General features: G+C 38.7%; 2 protein-coding genes across 2 annotated transcripts; both read left to right on the top strand.

Moving 5' to 3' along the window:
- The first annotated feature begins 7,066 nt into the window (after positions 1-7,066).
- On the top strand, positions 7,067-9,704 carry LOC120714454 (E3 ubiquitin/ISG15 ligase TRIM25-like). Its single transcript, XM_040000676.1, has one exon. The coding sequence runs from the start codon at positions 7,258-7,260 to the stop codon at positions 8,953-8,955; it is 1,698 nt and encodes a 565-aa protein (XP_039856610.1). The 5' UTR covers positions 7,067-7,257; the 3' UTR covers positions 8,956-9,704.
- A 1,816-nt stretch (positions 9,705-11,520) lies between these two features.
- Positions 11,521-12,969, top strand: brcc3 (BRCA1/BRCA2-containing complex, subunit 3). The gene has a single exon (XM_040000677.1). It carries the CDS (start codon positions 11,646-11,648, stop codon positions 12,426-12,428), a length of 783 nt encoding a protein of 260 aa, XP_039856611.1. The 5' UTR covers positions 11,521-11,645; the 3' UTR covers positions 12,429-12,969.
- The last annotated feature ends 2,582 nt before the right edge of the window (positions 12,970-15,551 follow it).

The following is a 15,551-nucleotide window of genomic DNA, read 5'->3' as shown; positions in this document are numbered from 1 at the left end:
CATTGCACTTTATGTAGTTCTGCGTTGATTGTGTCTTATATGTCATATGTAGCACAATGGTCTTGGAGGAACGCTGTCTCGTTTCACTGTGTACTGTACCACTGCACATGGTTGGAATGACAATAAAACCACTTGACTTGTATTTATTCCAGGTTTTGGGGGTTTGTAAATGGAAAAAACTGCAGCTTCTTTAATTCCATTTGAAAATGAAGCAAGTAAATTCCCAAAGACTTCCATGTTAAAAGTTTTAACTTTACAGCATTAAAAAAAACACCTGCGGAGGTTTAATATTTGTAAAACATCCCAGTGTGCTGTCAATACAAGTGAAGCTGAACTTGCTGCGAATAAATATCAACCTACTTTACAGAAACACAGGAAGGAGATGATACAGAGCCTGCAGATGTTTGATTAGTGAATCATAAAACATGTTTCTGGGGGTCATGTGACCTTTAATTAAACAAGAGAGGCCACCAAGACCACGCCCACCTTTAAAGGAATGCCATGATCAATCAATGAAAGCAAAAACATAAAAAGCAAAATCAAAAGAAGACATCAACATAAGGGACGTTTGAAGAAAACACATGCGTTCACACTGCTCAGTGCCCCACATGGGATTTCAATTGATTAAAAGGGATTAGCATATCTAATTTTACAAGCTTCTCCAGATTGTTCCACTTGTGTGAGGCACCGTAATAGGAAGCCAATTTGCCGCTCATAATGTGAACAGAAAAGCTTTTGAAACATATGTTTGGTTGTTGTTGTTTTTTTTTTCTTTAATCTACCAGTTCTGCTGTTCTTCAGCTTTTCTGTTGTCCCTTGATGTTTGAAGCTCTTCTGCATAAAATCCACCATCTTTATCAGGAAATGTAGCAGATGCTGTCATCTGACAATAGAACCAGGTTTCATGATTACTATGCATTCTTCAATCCACTGCATTACATAAGGACCATAAAGGACCCTAATTCAATGAACCCCGTAAAACTACCCCCTGCTTCATACACCATAAAAAAAGATGGATTATTCAAGCTTAAATGCATATATCACATTGCATTTATTGTTTGAGGTATCTGTGAGAAAGCGGGTTCTTACATTTCCAAACTCAAAGCACAGATTAAAGAATCATCATAACCGAAAATAAATAAAATTTTAAAAATAATTAAATTTGACAGGAAACCTTTAGAAGTGTAAGTATTAAAATTCCTACAGTACTTGAAGGCACCTTGGTATGAGCGTGGTTGATACACATTCATCCACCAGAAAATAGATGCGTTTGCAGGGTCCTAGCGCCTACAGTTACTTTCTCATTCACTTTGGTATTAATGTTCAACAGGTGGAAACACATTTATTCTACTAATTTGTTTTTATTTTACATAACAAATAAAACAAAGACGATTCAGTAATTAGTGGCAATTCTTTTTAAGAAAATGTTTGATATGTTAACCCACTATGCCGTTTAAATATGGGATTATATCAAAAGATGTAATTTGATTTAGATCTCAACACAAATCAGCTACGAAGCCATATGTAAAACATGTCGGAGATGTGGTGTTAGGGAATCCTGACCAAACTGATGGAATTCCAGAAAGTACCGTCAGATTTTTATCCACCATGTGAGGGACCAAGCAGCCAAGGCATAGAGGACACAGGTAACTCAAAGAAAGAGAAACATAATTAATATAACAAAACATTTTAGAAAAAACATACAATGCTACTATGTGCGTGCCTCATAATATCAGTGTTAGGTTTAACCAAATGATTAATGAATTATATTAATGAAAAAAAAACTGCAAAACAAACTAATAAAGTGAACAAATGGACTGATTTACCCCTGTGTGGCTGATGCCATCACACACCATGAGATACCTCCTGGAAAGCATCTGATTAACAATATCAATATCCCAAACACAGTGTGAATGCAGTATAAGCATACCTGAATTTTTTTTTTTTTACAAAAACAAACAGTATAGAAAAACAATACATTTTTAGAGTGTTTTAGTGCAACTGACAAAGTAAATTTTTTTAAGGAGAGGAGCTCAGGCTGCTTCCTTTCACAAATATCTAACACATTGAACTTTTTTACTGGGCTTGACTTTAGTTTTTCCTCAAATCTTAGTCTCAGCATCTACGTTGTCATGGATACCACATGTCTCTGTAAACGTGTGAGGTGCAACGTGAGCTAGGGAATAAAAATACAGAGACCTTTGGAGCGAGCTTTCAGTGACTGTGCTTGACATAGTGGTTTATGTGCATGTGCTCAAGTGAAAAAGTGTGTGTGTGTGTGTGTGTGTGTGTGTGATCATGCATGTGCTGACTGAGTTCATGATTAAACTTTTTACCACCGCAAATTGTTACCATGGAGATGTGATTCAGAATGTCACGTTTCTCCGCTTAATTAGCTGGTAAATATGGACATACTTGGAACAGAGCCTGGTCTTCCATCAAAGTCAAAGAATAGGAAAAAAAACAGTGAATAAAAGGAGAACTTGAATAGGTTCTTGGAACATCTGCTCATCTCCATTACCAGCACTTCTTACATAACCTGCAATAACTCTCTGCTGAATGATAAATTGAAAGAAAGACCAGCATAAAGCGTTCTAAGCCCCTGTTATGGTCGATGCCATAAGCACCTATACTCGAGTGTAACCTGTTGCAGTCCACAAAAAAAAAAAAGATCACAGCTTCCGATTCCTTGAAAAATAACTTAGTGAAGATCTAAAGATCTAAGACTAGATTTACAATTTTCAAGTTTGGAAGGTCTCTTAGAGCCATTTTTAAACAATTGCAGATTCCAAGATCATCAGTTCAAACAACCGTACATAGGTACAAGTTATTCATATGTGTCACCACTATGGAATGAACTGTCACCGTCAGATGAGTGGAAATTGGTTAGGATGTGAAAGAACAACCAAGTAACCACCAATTCTCAAGACTGCCATGGACTGGAAAGTGCTGGAACGCCAGCATCACTGTGCACAGTGAATTGGGTTTCACATCACCGTGGACTGAAAGGGTGCTGATGAAGAAGTGCAGCTCCAACGCCTTCAAGCTCGACTGAAATATTCAGCATTCCACGTGGACAAGCTGAATTTGTTCTGGAGAAAAGTTTTTTGGTCAGATGAGACAAAGACTGAGATATTTGGCCACAATGACAAAACGTATGTTTGGGGGAGTAAAGGTAGGTCTTTCAAATCTATAAACACTATACCAACTGTCCAGCATGGTGATGGTAGCATCATACTCTGGGGCTGTTTTGCTGTCAATGGTACAGGTACATTGCACAACGTGGATGGAATAATGATGCTGGACTGCCTCCAATTTTCTTTTTTCTCTTTTTACTTTACCTGAAATCAGCAAAATGTTTGAAACTTGGATACAGTTAAGTGTTTCAACAGATTAATGGTCCCAAATACACATCAAAACTGGGTTTGGAATGGATAAAGAAGGCTAACATTAAGCCTCTAGAATGGCCTTCCCAAAGCTGTAAGCATGCCAGGAAACCATAGCGTTAAATCTACCAAAAAAATGTATTTAACTGTGCCAGGATTGTGCCAGAAGCTTGCTGATGGCTTCAAACTTTTGTGCCCAATTCTTGTTTTATAAAGTCATTAAAGATGCAAGCTGTAAAATCATTCCACCCTGAAAAGAAAAGAGTTAAATGAAATCATTAAAAGCCCCAAATTACCACTACATTAATGCCCCTGATGAGTGTATGTAAACCTGAGACCACACCTGGATATAAAAGATGGATGTGGCCTCCATGATGACACTTATTTGTTTGAGGACTTCCAATTTGAAACCTTAAGTCGAGCATCTTCTAAAACAAGATGTTACAAGCACACGGATCTCACTGACAAACTGTTAGACACTGAATGGTCATACAATAGATACTTGACAACTGACTGCAGGCCAGCCCTAAACCATACCCAGCTCATTTTTGACTATAATGGGGATCATGATTTACAACCTGAACACCATGCTGTATTCAGTGAGATTTAATCTAGCAACGGAGACCATATACAGAGCATGAATCAAGGAAGAAGGGGCTATTTTCCCACAGATTTCTATTCAGCTTAGTTTTTCAGAACGAAATAAAAGGAAAATCTCTTATTGAAACCTTTTTTCTTTTACCCGTTGGGTATGAGAAAGGAATGCAGGGGAATCTTGAATTGGTGTATTTGAAGACCTAGAATTTTTCTTTTTAATACACAGTATCAAATTGGTATGAATGCATATATATATATATATATATATATATATATATATATATATATATATATATATATATATATATATATATATATATAAACCATTTTAGGGAAGCTATTATAGGGAAGGGGCCAGCCTTGAAGAAATGTTGGTCACCTGGGAAATTATTTTTCATGTTTCCAGATTCTCAGAATAGAAGTTTAGTGTACTGAGCTTGGTGACGCTGTTAAAAACGGTCCAGTCATTTAACACTGCTGATGTTTGCTTTCAATAACTCAGAAAAGGATAAAAAGTGATAACGTGAATGACACACAGTGAAACTTAGGCAATGGGGACGCCTGGTGGTGAAACACGCGACATAACAAGACTAACCACCAAATGGGTGGTCATGGTGTGGAGTCACAGAGCAATGAAGCACCCACCACAGACCATGACAGCCCTGACAAGATGTAAAAGGCATGCAAAATTGTACATCGGAAATCGCTATTTGATATAATGCAATTTGTAATCTCATCCTTCCTAAAGTCTCTGTTACAATATATTTTTTATACTTAAGTTAACTAAACTAAACCTGCAAAATTTTGACCAAAATTAACTGCAGTTCTGTGTTACCACCACTAAATGTCAGTATACAACCATATTTAACTCTACATCAAAGCAACAGACACAAAATTTACCATAAGATTTCATTGGTTATTGGCTTATTTTGTTACAAGAATCATTATTTGGAAAATAAATACAGTGTTTAACCTTTTTTTATTTTTTTATCCACCTTACAAAATAGCCTCACCTCCTTTTAGAAAGACTTACAAAAGAGAGAGACAAAGAGGGGGGGGGGGGGGGGGGGGGGGGGGGTTGGACTTCTGTGCCTTCGTCATCGCACAAAGAAAGCCAAGTGCTTTCACAATCGCATTTTCACTTAGGACCACTCACTTCTCTTTCTTTGTCAATACTAGATGGAGACTTTATAAGGCAGAGACATGACTCACCAAGCTGAATTAAAATCTATGTAAGAACTTGGAAGATCCATGAATTTAAGTAAAAACAACAAGAAGAAGAAGAACTGCCCAATAAGAGCACAGCAGTATTTCAAGATAGCTGTTTAATAAGGACTTGATTCTTTTCTCTGTCATGTTTTACTTTCTTTTCATTTTATGCACCACATTCAAGAGTCTTTATTGTCATTGTGGAAGCATAATGAAAATATGGTTATAATCCCTCACATGGTGCTACTCCAAACTTGTTGTTTTTTTTAAATTTATGTTTACATTCAGAGGCAGACATGCTGGTGTATTTTGGATCATTGTAATGTTGTATAACCCTAGTGCACTTCAGGAAGTGATGGTCAGAAGCTTTTCTTCAGGAGTTTTTGGTAGAGAGCTGAATTTATGGTTCCATTAGTTATGGGAAGTCATCCAGGTCTTGAAGCAGGAAAGCAGCCCCAGGCCATCACAATACCACCAACATGTTTGCTGTTATGATGCTCTATTTTTTTTAATGCCAGAAGTAACAGGACATAAAACCTCCCAAAGTTCAAATTTTGGCCTGTCAGTCCACAGAATATTTTAAGTCTTGGAGATGATCAAGATTTATTTTTTTAAATAATTGTGTTCTTTTTGGTAAGCAGCGAATTTCACTTTCCCATGGATGCCATTTTTGCCCAGTCTCTTTCTTATTTGTTAGTTATTGAGTTATTGAAACATGAACACTGACCTTAAGTGAGGCAAGTGAGGACTGCAGTTCCTTAGATGCTGTTCTGGGTTCTTTGTTGACCTCCCGGATGAGTCATTGATGTGCTTTTTGAGGTTTTTTTGTAGACTGGCCTTTCCCAGGAAGGTTCATCATTGTTATAAATTTTCTCACCAAGGTTCGCTGAAGTCCCAAACCCTTAGAAATTGCTTTGCAACCCTTTCCAGAACTAATAAACCTCAATGATTTTATTTCTTAGCTCTTTCTTTAGATCATGGCAGGATGTGTTGCTTTTTGAGATCTTTTAGTCTACTTCACTGATTTCTTGATTTATCAGGCCTGGCAGTAATCAGGCCTGTGTATGAATGGAACTGTAGCTAATCACAGTGAATTCACGATTTAACAAGAGGGGCAATTACTTTTTCCACACATGGTCAGGTAGGTGTTTAGGTAGGTGTCTCCCTTAAAAAATTTAATTATCATTTAAAAACTGCATTCTGTATTTACTTGGGTTATATTTGACTAATATTAAAATTGCCTTGAAGAGCTAAGAAGATCCAAGAAATCAGGAAGGTGTCAAATACTTTTTCACTGGAGTGCATCGGAGGGTGTAATGTTTCTTAATAATCTAAATTTCTATCATTATTTGGGGGCTTTTGTCAGTCACAGGGCCTTAATATTGTCCCAACTTCCCCCTAAATATGGCACTCCTGTGTGGAGTCAAATAGCTTAAAGTTTATTTTAGAATAGTTTGATATGGCTGACAGGCTGTGAGATTAATCTACATCTAGTGTAGCATTAACATAACAATTAAATGGGCAGTGAGTTCATAAGGGTTCAAATGGATTATTCGAGCCCATCACACTGTGCCACACGTGGCAAAAGTAAAACATGATATCATGGCAATATTCATGTAAGTCTGACATAACTGGCTAAGTCCTGACTGGAGTGTTTAGGCATCATTGGCAAACTTGAACAGCTTCTATAAAAGGATAAAGTGTATTGCAAAAAATGAAAACAAACATGATGAATTCATTTTATGCGGCAGGAATGTAAACACATGCTGCCCCTTCCAGGAAATGGATGTGACTAACTCCTTAGTCATCTCCGGATTCCTGTTACAGCCTCCCCCACAGCTTTCATGTCTCCAACTTCCTGCCTCTTACTGCACTGGTGGAAAGGGGCTGGGTGTTGGAAACATGAACATATAAATGTTCATTCATTTCAGAGAAGCAGAGGCACATGACAAAGGAGAACTAAGCTTTGGTCTGTATTTTCTACGTGTGTGTGCCTATCTGTCTGTGCGCGTTGGTGTGTGTATAAGAAAGGGAAACTGTTTCACATTCAGTGTCTCTTCGTGAAATGGAGCAGCAACATATTCAAGTAGAGAAGAAAAAGCTCTGCTGTTCGATCTGTTTGGATCTGCTGAAGGATCCGGTGACTATTCCCTGTGGACACAGCTACTGTACAAACTGTGTTAAACATCACTGGGATGAGGAAGATCACAAGAAAACCCACAGCTGCCCTCAGTGCAGACAGACCTTCACACCGAGGCCTGCTCTGGTGAAAAACACTGTCTTGGCAGAGTTAGTGGAAGAGCTGCAGACGACTGAACTCCAAGCTGATCACTGCTACGCTGGACCTGGAGATGTGACCTTTGATGTCTGCTCTGGGAGGAAGCTGAAAGCTACCAAATCCTGTCTGGAGCGTCTGGTCTCTTACTGTGGGGAACACTTCCACCCTCACTATGAATCCCCTGCCTATAAAAAACACAAGCTCATCAAACAATCAGGGAAGCTCCAGGGGAACATCTGCTCTTGTCACGGTAAAGAGTTGAAGCTTTTCTGCCGCACAGACCAGAAGTGTATCTGCCTTCTCTGCGCAGTGTATGAACACAAACACCACGACATGATCTTGGTCTCGGAAGAACGCAGTAAATGGGAGGGGGAGCTTGTTTCAAGTCAACAAAAGATTAAAAAGAGAATCCAGGACAGAGAGAATGATATGAAGGTGCTTCAGCATGAGATGGATGCCATCAATTATTCTGCTGATAAGGCTCTCAAGGAAAGTGAGGAGATCTTTACTCAGTTGCTTCATCTTATCAACAACATGAGGTCTGATGTGAAGTTGCAGATTAAATCCCAGCAGAAGACAAAGGTCAGTCGAGCCAAAGAGCTTCGAGCCAAGCTGCAGCAGGAGCTCAGGTGGCTGAGGAGGAGAGATGCTGAGCTTGAGCAGCTGTCACATACAAAAGATCATGCAACTTTTATTCAAAATTACTCCTCTTTGACATGCATAAATCAGGGAACCGACCCACGCAGGATTAACATGCATCTTCTGCAGTACTTCGAGGACGTGACACTAGCTGCGCACAAGGCCAAAGAAAAACTACACGCGATTCTTACCGATACTTCCACCAAAATCTCACTGATAGAGAAAGAAGTTAGTGTTTCAGTACCATCAGGAGAGCCTAAGACCCGAGCAGAATGTTTACAACACTCACAAGTACTCACACTGGATCCAAACACAGCAAACACACACTTGTCACTATCTGAAGGGAACAGAAAAGCAACTGTGATGAGTGAAAAACAGTTATATCCCAGTCATCAAGACAGATTCACTGACATGTTTCAGGTCCTGAGCAGAGAGAGCCTGAGTGGACGTCATTACTGGGAGGTGGAGAAGAAGTCATTTGAAGTTTCAATAGCGGTTACCTACAAAGATATCAGAAGAACAGGGTATGAAAGTGGATTTGGAAATGATGACAAGTCCTGGGCTTTAGAGTGTTTTCATAACAGTTATCAGTTCAGACACAATGCCACCAGCACTTTAATCAGAGGCCCTCAGTCCTCAAGAATAGGCGTGTACCTGGATCACAGTGGAGGTATTTTGTCCTTCTACAGCGTCTCTGACACGGTGAATCTCCTCCACAGAGTTCAGACCACATTCACTCAGCCGCTGTATCAGGGTCTTGGTGTTTTTGCTTCTTCTGATGCTCCTGCTGCTGGTGCTGAGCTGTGCGAGCTAAAGAAAATACTAGTGCCTGTAAGTCCTGTGTAAGTTGTGCTGCAAATCAGTGATTTCCATGAGAGTAACTGAGGGACAGGCAAAGACTTTAGGCAGTAAAAGATGTATTAATAGCAAAAAAACCAAACAAACAAAAAAGCATCTGAAGATTATAAATAAGGATATTTAACAATAATCATGAAAACCACAACTAAACTTGAACAAAGACACAATTTGGGGACATAGCAGCTCAAGCTACTTGTGCTAAAAGTCAGTGATTACTGTAAAAGAAAATATTTGTGGACACATATGGTTGTTTCTATGGTAGAAGAGGGTTAAAGGCATAAAGAAAGCTTTTAGAAATAATTATTTGACCGTTTTATACAAAATACATAGATTCTGTCATGGGGACTCAAATGGCACTAAATAGTTTGAATGAACCAAACATAAAGTTAAATATTTTATTACCCATCACTGCCTGCATTGATTTAAATTTAAATAGTAGAAGCCTCACAGTGGGTCAATACAATATTTCTCTTTAAATTGCATCAAAGGTGATCCATTAGAGTCCAGTCAGGTGGCATGTTGGCCAGTTTTCATTTCAGCTTATCACAGCAGCTTTATCTTTGTCTTTGTTCCTGTTGTATAGCCACTAAAAGGGTGATGCTTTCAATGAACTGAAACAAAGGTAGGACACTTTTCTATGTAACCATGCTTCTGTGAATAATTTGACACAAACATATATATTAGAGTTAACATACTAATATCCTAAAGAGAAGAAAATTCAGCAAAGCTTCTTCTTTAAAAAAAACAACAAACTTAATATATCCCACCTTCATATTTTGCAACACTTCTGCTCTACCTAAACAGAGTTGTGCTGTCATCTCCTGTTTACATTAGCAGGCATTCCTAAATCTCCAGAGCAATTAAATAACGCAAACATGGAAGTGAGTCAACTAAAGTAAAGTGATAGTGGGTGTGGAGGGGGTGTCAGCAGGTTTACAGAGATCAGTTTGTTTTGTGATATGTTTTCTTTTTGATAACTAAACTGTTAAATCATGTTTTTTGTTTGTTTGTTTTAGTTTTTTAAACACATGTCAGGTTTATGATAATTATTAAAAAATAGAAAAGCACATTTAAACTTGGACTGAGCCGAGACTGGTTTTAAAAGCAAGTGTAAAGAAGATCCAGTGATTTATTTCATAGTTTGCTAAAGCTCAAGACTTTGTGTGTTTTCAGACACAAGTCTTTTCTTCACATGTTTACATTCCAGTATTATTAGCTTAAAATACAAACTCTGTAGTCAAAGAGCAGTTACTTTCAAATGTATTTTAACATTTGCACAGTGAAGAGACGTTGCTTGAAATGTTTAAACCGTGTGTTTTGTTGTATGGATTTTTTTTTAAATTGCTTCTTATATTCACCTTTATATTTTTGATGGATGGGTCAAATGTTTAGCATGCAGGACACAAGAGATGAAGAAATTTGTTGTGTCATTGTATGCAGGGCTGCTTAACGATGTGTGGTTTCTCTTAATGTCACCCCAAAGACCAAGTCAGGTAACATATTTGACAAGGTTTTATTTTGGCTTCTCCAGAAACTTGGGGGTGATTTTGTGTGTGCTTTGGACTCCGTTGATTGTGTGGAATATTTTTGCGCTGCTAAGACAAAGTGTGTAAGAAACACAATAAAACTTGTAAAAGTTACGTGCCACAAAGTGTAATTTCTTTACTGGCCACACCAAAAGTCCCCTCCCCTTCTTCATCTTCTTCTTCTTCTTTCATAAATACCGTAAGATTTTTAATAAGTCATCCATTTGAATTCTGTTTATCCAAAAGCTCAGTTCATATTCTTAAAGAACTGTAATGTGATTCTTCTTGCATAAGTCATGCATTTGGTTAATACGTGGAATTAGAAGCGTGGCCACTTTGAATGATCGGTATGACTATGGCCCAGGGAGCTGCCGGTGTTAGGTGTCTACAAGGCTTTACTCTACTAGTGGGAGCCACTGAACTAATTAAGCTAACCGAGCATCAATTCACCTATCTTACAAAGAATATGGATTATTTGAGGCGCATTGGATTCATTTTTCAGGGTCAGGGGTTGATTGGCTGCAATGGTCTCTGCCTTGGGCCTTCCGTTTTTAATATAGTCTTTATAAAGATAACCTAGTATTACACATTGGATTATTGATAGGAGCAAATACAATATTTCTTGATTTAGAAACTGCATTTAGAACAATGGCCTAAATTGAAAAAGTCAATTTCCACACAGGCGTCAATTTTCGCAGTGAATCATGTTTCGAAAGACACAAAATGTCAGCAAGAAATGAAGAATAAATGAATATCTGACGTTTTGTTTTTCTTTTCTTTTTTTCTTTCAATCATCAGTTGAGAATTTTAAAACATTAAGCTGCTGGAGTGGGAACCTTCATATTGAAAGTGACAGAAAAAAAAAATATTTCCGACATTTTCTAGGTCGCATTTATTAAGCTATAGAAGCCCTAATTTACCGTAACAATTCTATGCATATAACCTCCGCAGATATTATTAACTGTACAATGGAGTGCCTCATTAGTTAATCGTGATAATAAAATAAAGGTACCGAAAGGCGGAACCCTTGTGTAAGAGGGCTGTTGCACTTACACGGAATGTTTTGGCGTGGCACGTAAGAACGCGGAAGTACGGCTGTGTTTCTCGGATTTGTTTATTTTTTCCTCCTTTTACCGAATTTAAGGGAACGTAATGGCGGTGAGCGCAGTCCACCTGGAGTCCGACGCCTTTCTGGTGTGCATGAACCACGCGCTGAGCACAGAGAAGGAGGAGGTGATGGGTCTGTGTATCGGGGAGGTGGAGGTCTCCCGTATTGTCCACATCCACTCCGTCATCATCCTCCGCCGCTCCGACAAGAGGAAAGACCGGGTGGAAATCTCCCCGGAGCAGCTGTCGGCGGCCTCCACGGAGGCGGAGCGGCTGGCAGACATGACCAGCCGGCCGATGCGGGTGGTCGGCTGGTACCACTCCCACCCGCACATCACCGTGTGGCCCTCCCACGTCGACGTGCGCACCCAGGCCATGTACCAGATGCTGGATCAGTGTTTCGTGGGCCTCATCTTCTCCTGCTTCATCGAGGACAAGAACACTAAGACGGGTCGGGTGCTCTACACCTGCTTCCAGTCCGTGCAGGCGCAGAAGGGCTCCGAGTACGAGCGTGTGGAGATCCCCATCCACGTCTTGCCCCGCGAGGCCATCGGAAAGGTGTGCCTGGAGTCGGCCGTGGAGCTGCCGAGGATCTTGTGCCAGGAGGAGCAGGACACGTACCGCAAGATCCACAGCCTGGCGCACCTGGACCCCGTCACCAAGATCCACAACGGCTCTGTGTTCACCAAGAACCTGTGCAGCCAGATGTCGGCGGTGAGCGGGCCGCTGCTGCAGTGGCTGGAGGACCGGCTGGAGCAGAACCAGCAGAGCATCTTGGAGCTGCAGCGGGAGAAGGAGAAGCTAATGCAGGAGCTGGCGGCTCTGTGAGGCATAGGACAGTCCGGGGATCAGTGCCAGCTGTCTGTCCCAGAGGACAAGAACAATGTGCTGCCTTTATTTGAGCTTCTTTTCTGTTTTCCTACCATCCAGATAGTGTCTGGGTGTTGAACCTCAATACTTTGAGTGAAAAGTTTCAAACTGTTGATATTAAATGTCTGCTCACTATTGAATTCTGAGCTGTTTATTCATAATTGGCTATAATTTAACATTTTCTTCAGAATACTGACAGGTGTCCCACTTTATGTGGGACTGCACAGCATTTTAAATGCTTGTCTCCATGCTGCACATGTTGACACAGTGTCTCACATTTTTTGATTGGCTCCAATCAAAATTAAAACATGCGAGCTGCATAACATGTTGCAGAAAAAAACGTGTGCTCATCTCTGGATAAATCCATACTGAAATGAGACAGAATAAATTGGTTGGTTTTCGCAATGGAAAAAAAGGGAAGGCTATGAAAAGCAAGCCAAACTTTTTTTGATTTTATGGTTACTGTATTAACTCAGAGAGGAAGTCACGCTGCCTCACACAGATATCCTCTTTACCTCACATTTAGCTGTTAGAATCTAGTCACCTTAAATAAAAGTAAAGTTTAAATCATGCACAGCTCAAGGTTACTGTAAGTTCAAACAAGTTAGATCTGTGTATGTATGTGTATGTATGTATGTGTGTGTGTGTGTGTGTGTGTGTATATATATATATATATATATATATATATATATATATATAATTAGTATCATGAATTCCTGTTACACACCAAAACAAACTTACTATAACGTGATTGTCGCAGATGGGTTGATATTGGAGGGGTATCATAATTAGCAAGCCCCACCACAGTATAGTTTCTTTCATATGAAAAATACAGAATGTGTATATTTGCAGATACACAAGTTATGGAAAAACAAACAAACCAAAACAAAAAAACAACAAAAAAAGAACCACAACACCATTACCAGCAACATTACCGTCCTGGGTTAACCCCGTTTTCTTCATTCTTATACTTATTTAAAATTAGGTTTTTATATTTTACTTTAAACTGTTTTATGTTTTTACTGTCTTTTATTTCTTCTGTTAGACTGTTCCATAATTTAACTCCTGCAATTGAGATAGACATCGTTTTTAAAGTTGTTCTAGCACTTTGTATTTTTAAATTCCATTTCCCTCTTAAGTTATACCCACCTTCTCTTTCTATGAACAATTTACAGATTTCGTTGGGAAGCAATTTATTTCTTACTTTATACATTATTTGCGCTGTTTTAAGCTTCACCAAGTCTTGGAATTTAATAGCTTGCATTTTGACAAAGAGTGCATTTGTATGGTCCCTGTACCCCACATTATTTATTAATCTAATGGCCCTTTTCTGTATTATAGTTATTGTTTGTGTGTTACTTTTGTATGTGTTTCCCCACACCTCTACACAGTAGCTCATATATGGCAGTAGTAAAGCACAGTATGAAATGTGCAGTGCTTTCTGATCCAACATATGCTTTGCTTTCCCCAGGACGGCAATGCCCCGTGCCAATTTCCCCCGAACATAAGTAATGTGTGGCTTCCAACAGAGCTTGTGGTCAATGATCACCCCAAGAAATTTTATTTCATTTACTCTTTCTAAATGTACATTGTCAACACATATTTCTACTTTGATGTTTTTCTTTTAGTTTCCGAACAACATAAATTTGGTTTTATCTAGATTCAATGATAATTTATTTATATCAAACCACTTCTTTAATATCGTTAATTCCTGTGTGATCATCCCCAAAACCTGTGGCAATTCCACACCTGAACACAGTATATTTGTGTCATCTGCAAATATTACAAACTTTAAACTCTCCGATACTCTGCAGATATCATTTAAGTACATAATAAACATTTTTGGACCCAGTACTGAACCTTGAGGTACTCCACAAGCTATATCCATCAAATTAGATTTATATTCATTTATTTGTATATATTGTTGCCTATTCCCTACATAGCTTTTTAACCATTCCAAAACCACTCCCCTAAACCCGTACTTTTCCAGTTTTTTTAATGGAATTTCATGATTAACAGTATCAAACGCCTTCTTTAGATCTAAGAAAACGCCGAGCGCATACCTCTTATTATCCATACATTCCGTTATCTTTTCCATTAAATCTATCAGTGCCAAAGCTGTTGATCTGTTGCTTCTGAACCCATACTGACTATCTGTCATTAATTCATATTTTTCCACAAAACTGTCAAATCTTTTTATGAAGAGTTTTTCCAGTATCTTAGAGAACTGGGAGAGTATTGACACTGGTCTATAGTTTGTAAAATGATGCCTTTCACCGGTTTTGTAAATGGGAATAACTTTAGCAACTTTCATTTTTTGTGGAAAAACTCCTTTTTGAAACGACAAGTTGAATATATATTTTAATGGTTTTACAATACCATCAATAACCGTCTTTACTGTTACCATATCAATATCATTCCAGTCTGTACTGGTTTTATTCTTAAGTCCTCTAACTATGTCATAAATCTCTTTCTCTTCCACTGCTCTTAAAAACATTGAGCTACTATTCCTTTCAATATTTTCACCAGTGTCCCTTTCTATTCCATCAACCTTTATTTCTTCTGCCAGTTTTGGCCCTATATAGGCATAGGCTTTACTACCAGTACAGTAAAGCATACCTGGATATACTTACTGTACTGGCTGAGTGCTGGAGCTTTTTAAGTTATGGGTACACAAAACTTTAAAAATTCCAGCAACACTTTCTTTTGTTTTTGATGGTTTCTCAAGCTTTTCTAGTCACTGTGCCAAGAATGTGCATAAAAGGAATTAATACACACTTTTGAATGCCATTTCTTTTTCTGGGATTTATCAGATTTATCTGTTTGGATCTACTGATCCTCTGGTTATTCCCTGTGGACACAGCTACTGTATGAACTGTATTAAATGGCACTTCGATGACGAGGATCAGAAGGACAGACAGACCTTCATATTGAGGCCTGTTATGAAGAAAAACACCATGTTAGTGAAAGAGCTGAAGAAACCTGGACTCCAAGCTGCTCCTGCTGATCACCTGAAGATGTGATCTGTGATGTCTGCAGTGGGAGAAAGCTGAAAGCTGTCAAGCTATTTATTTATTTAGT

This window comes from Simochromis diagramma, unplaced genomic scaffold (assembly GCF_900408965.1).
Source record: "Simochromis diagramma unplaced genomic scaffold, fSimDia1.1 OVJJ01000596.1, whole genome shotgun sequence".
NCBI lineage: Eukaryota > Metazoa > Chordata > Actinopteri > Cichliformes > Cichlidae > Simochromis > Simochromis diagramma.
Note: the sequence above shows the minus strand (reverse complement) of the source record. Positions and strands in the feature narration are given on the sequence as shown.

What these genes read in the sequence shown, in the direction of transcription:
- LOC120714454 (XM_040000676.1), top strand. Translation starts at nt 7,258, where the DNA reads ATGGAGCAGCAACATATTCAAGTAGAGAAGAAAAAGCTCTGCTGTTCG.
- brcc3 (XM_040000677.1), top strand. Translation starts at nt 11,646, where the DNA reads ATGGCGGTGAGCGCAGTCCACCTGGAGTCCGACGCCTTTCTGGTGTGC.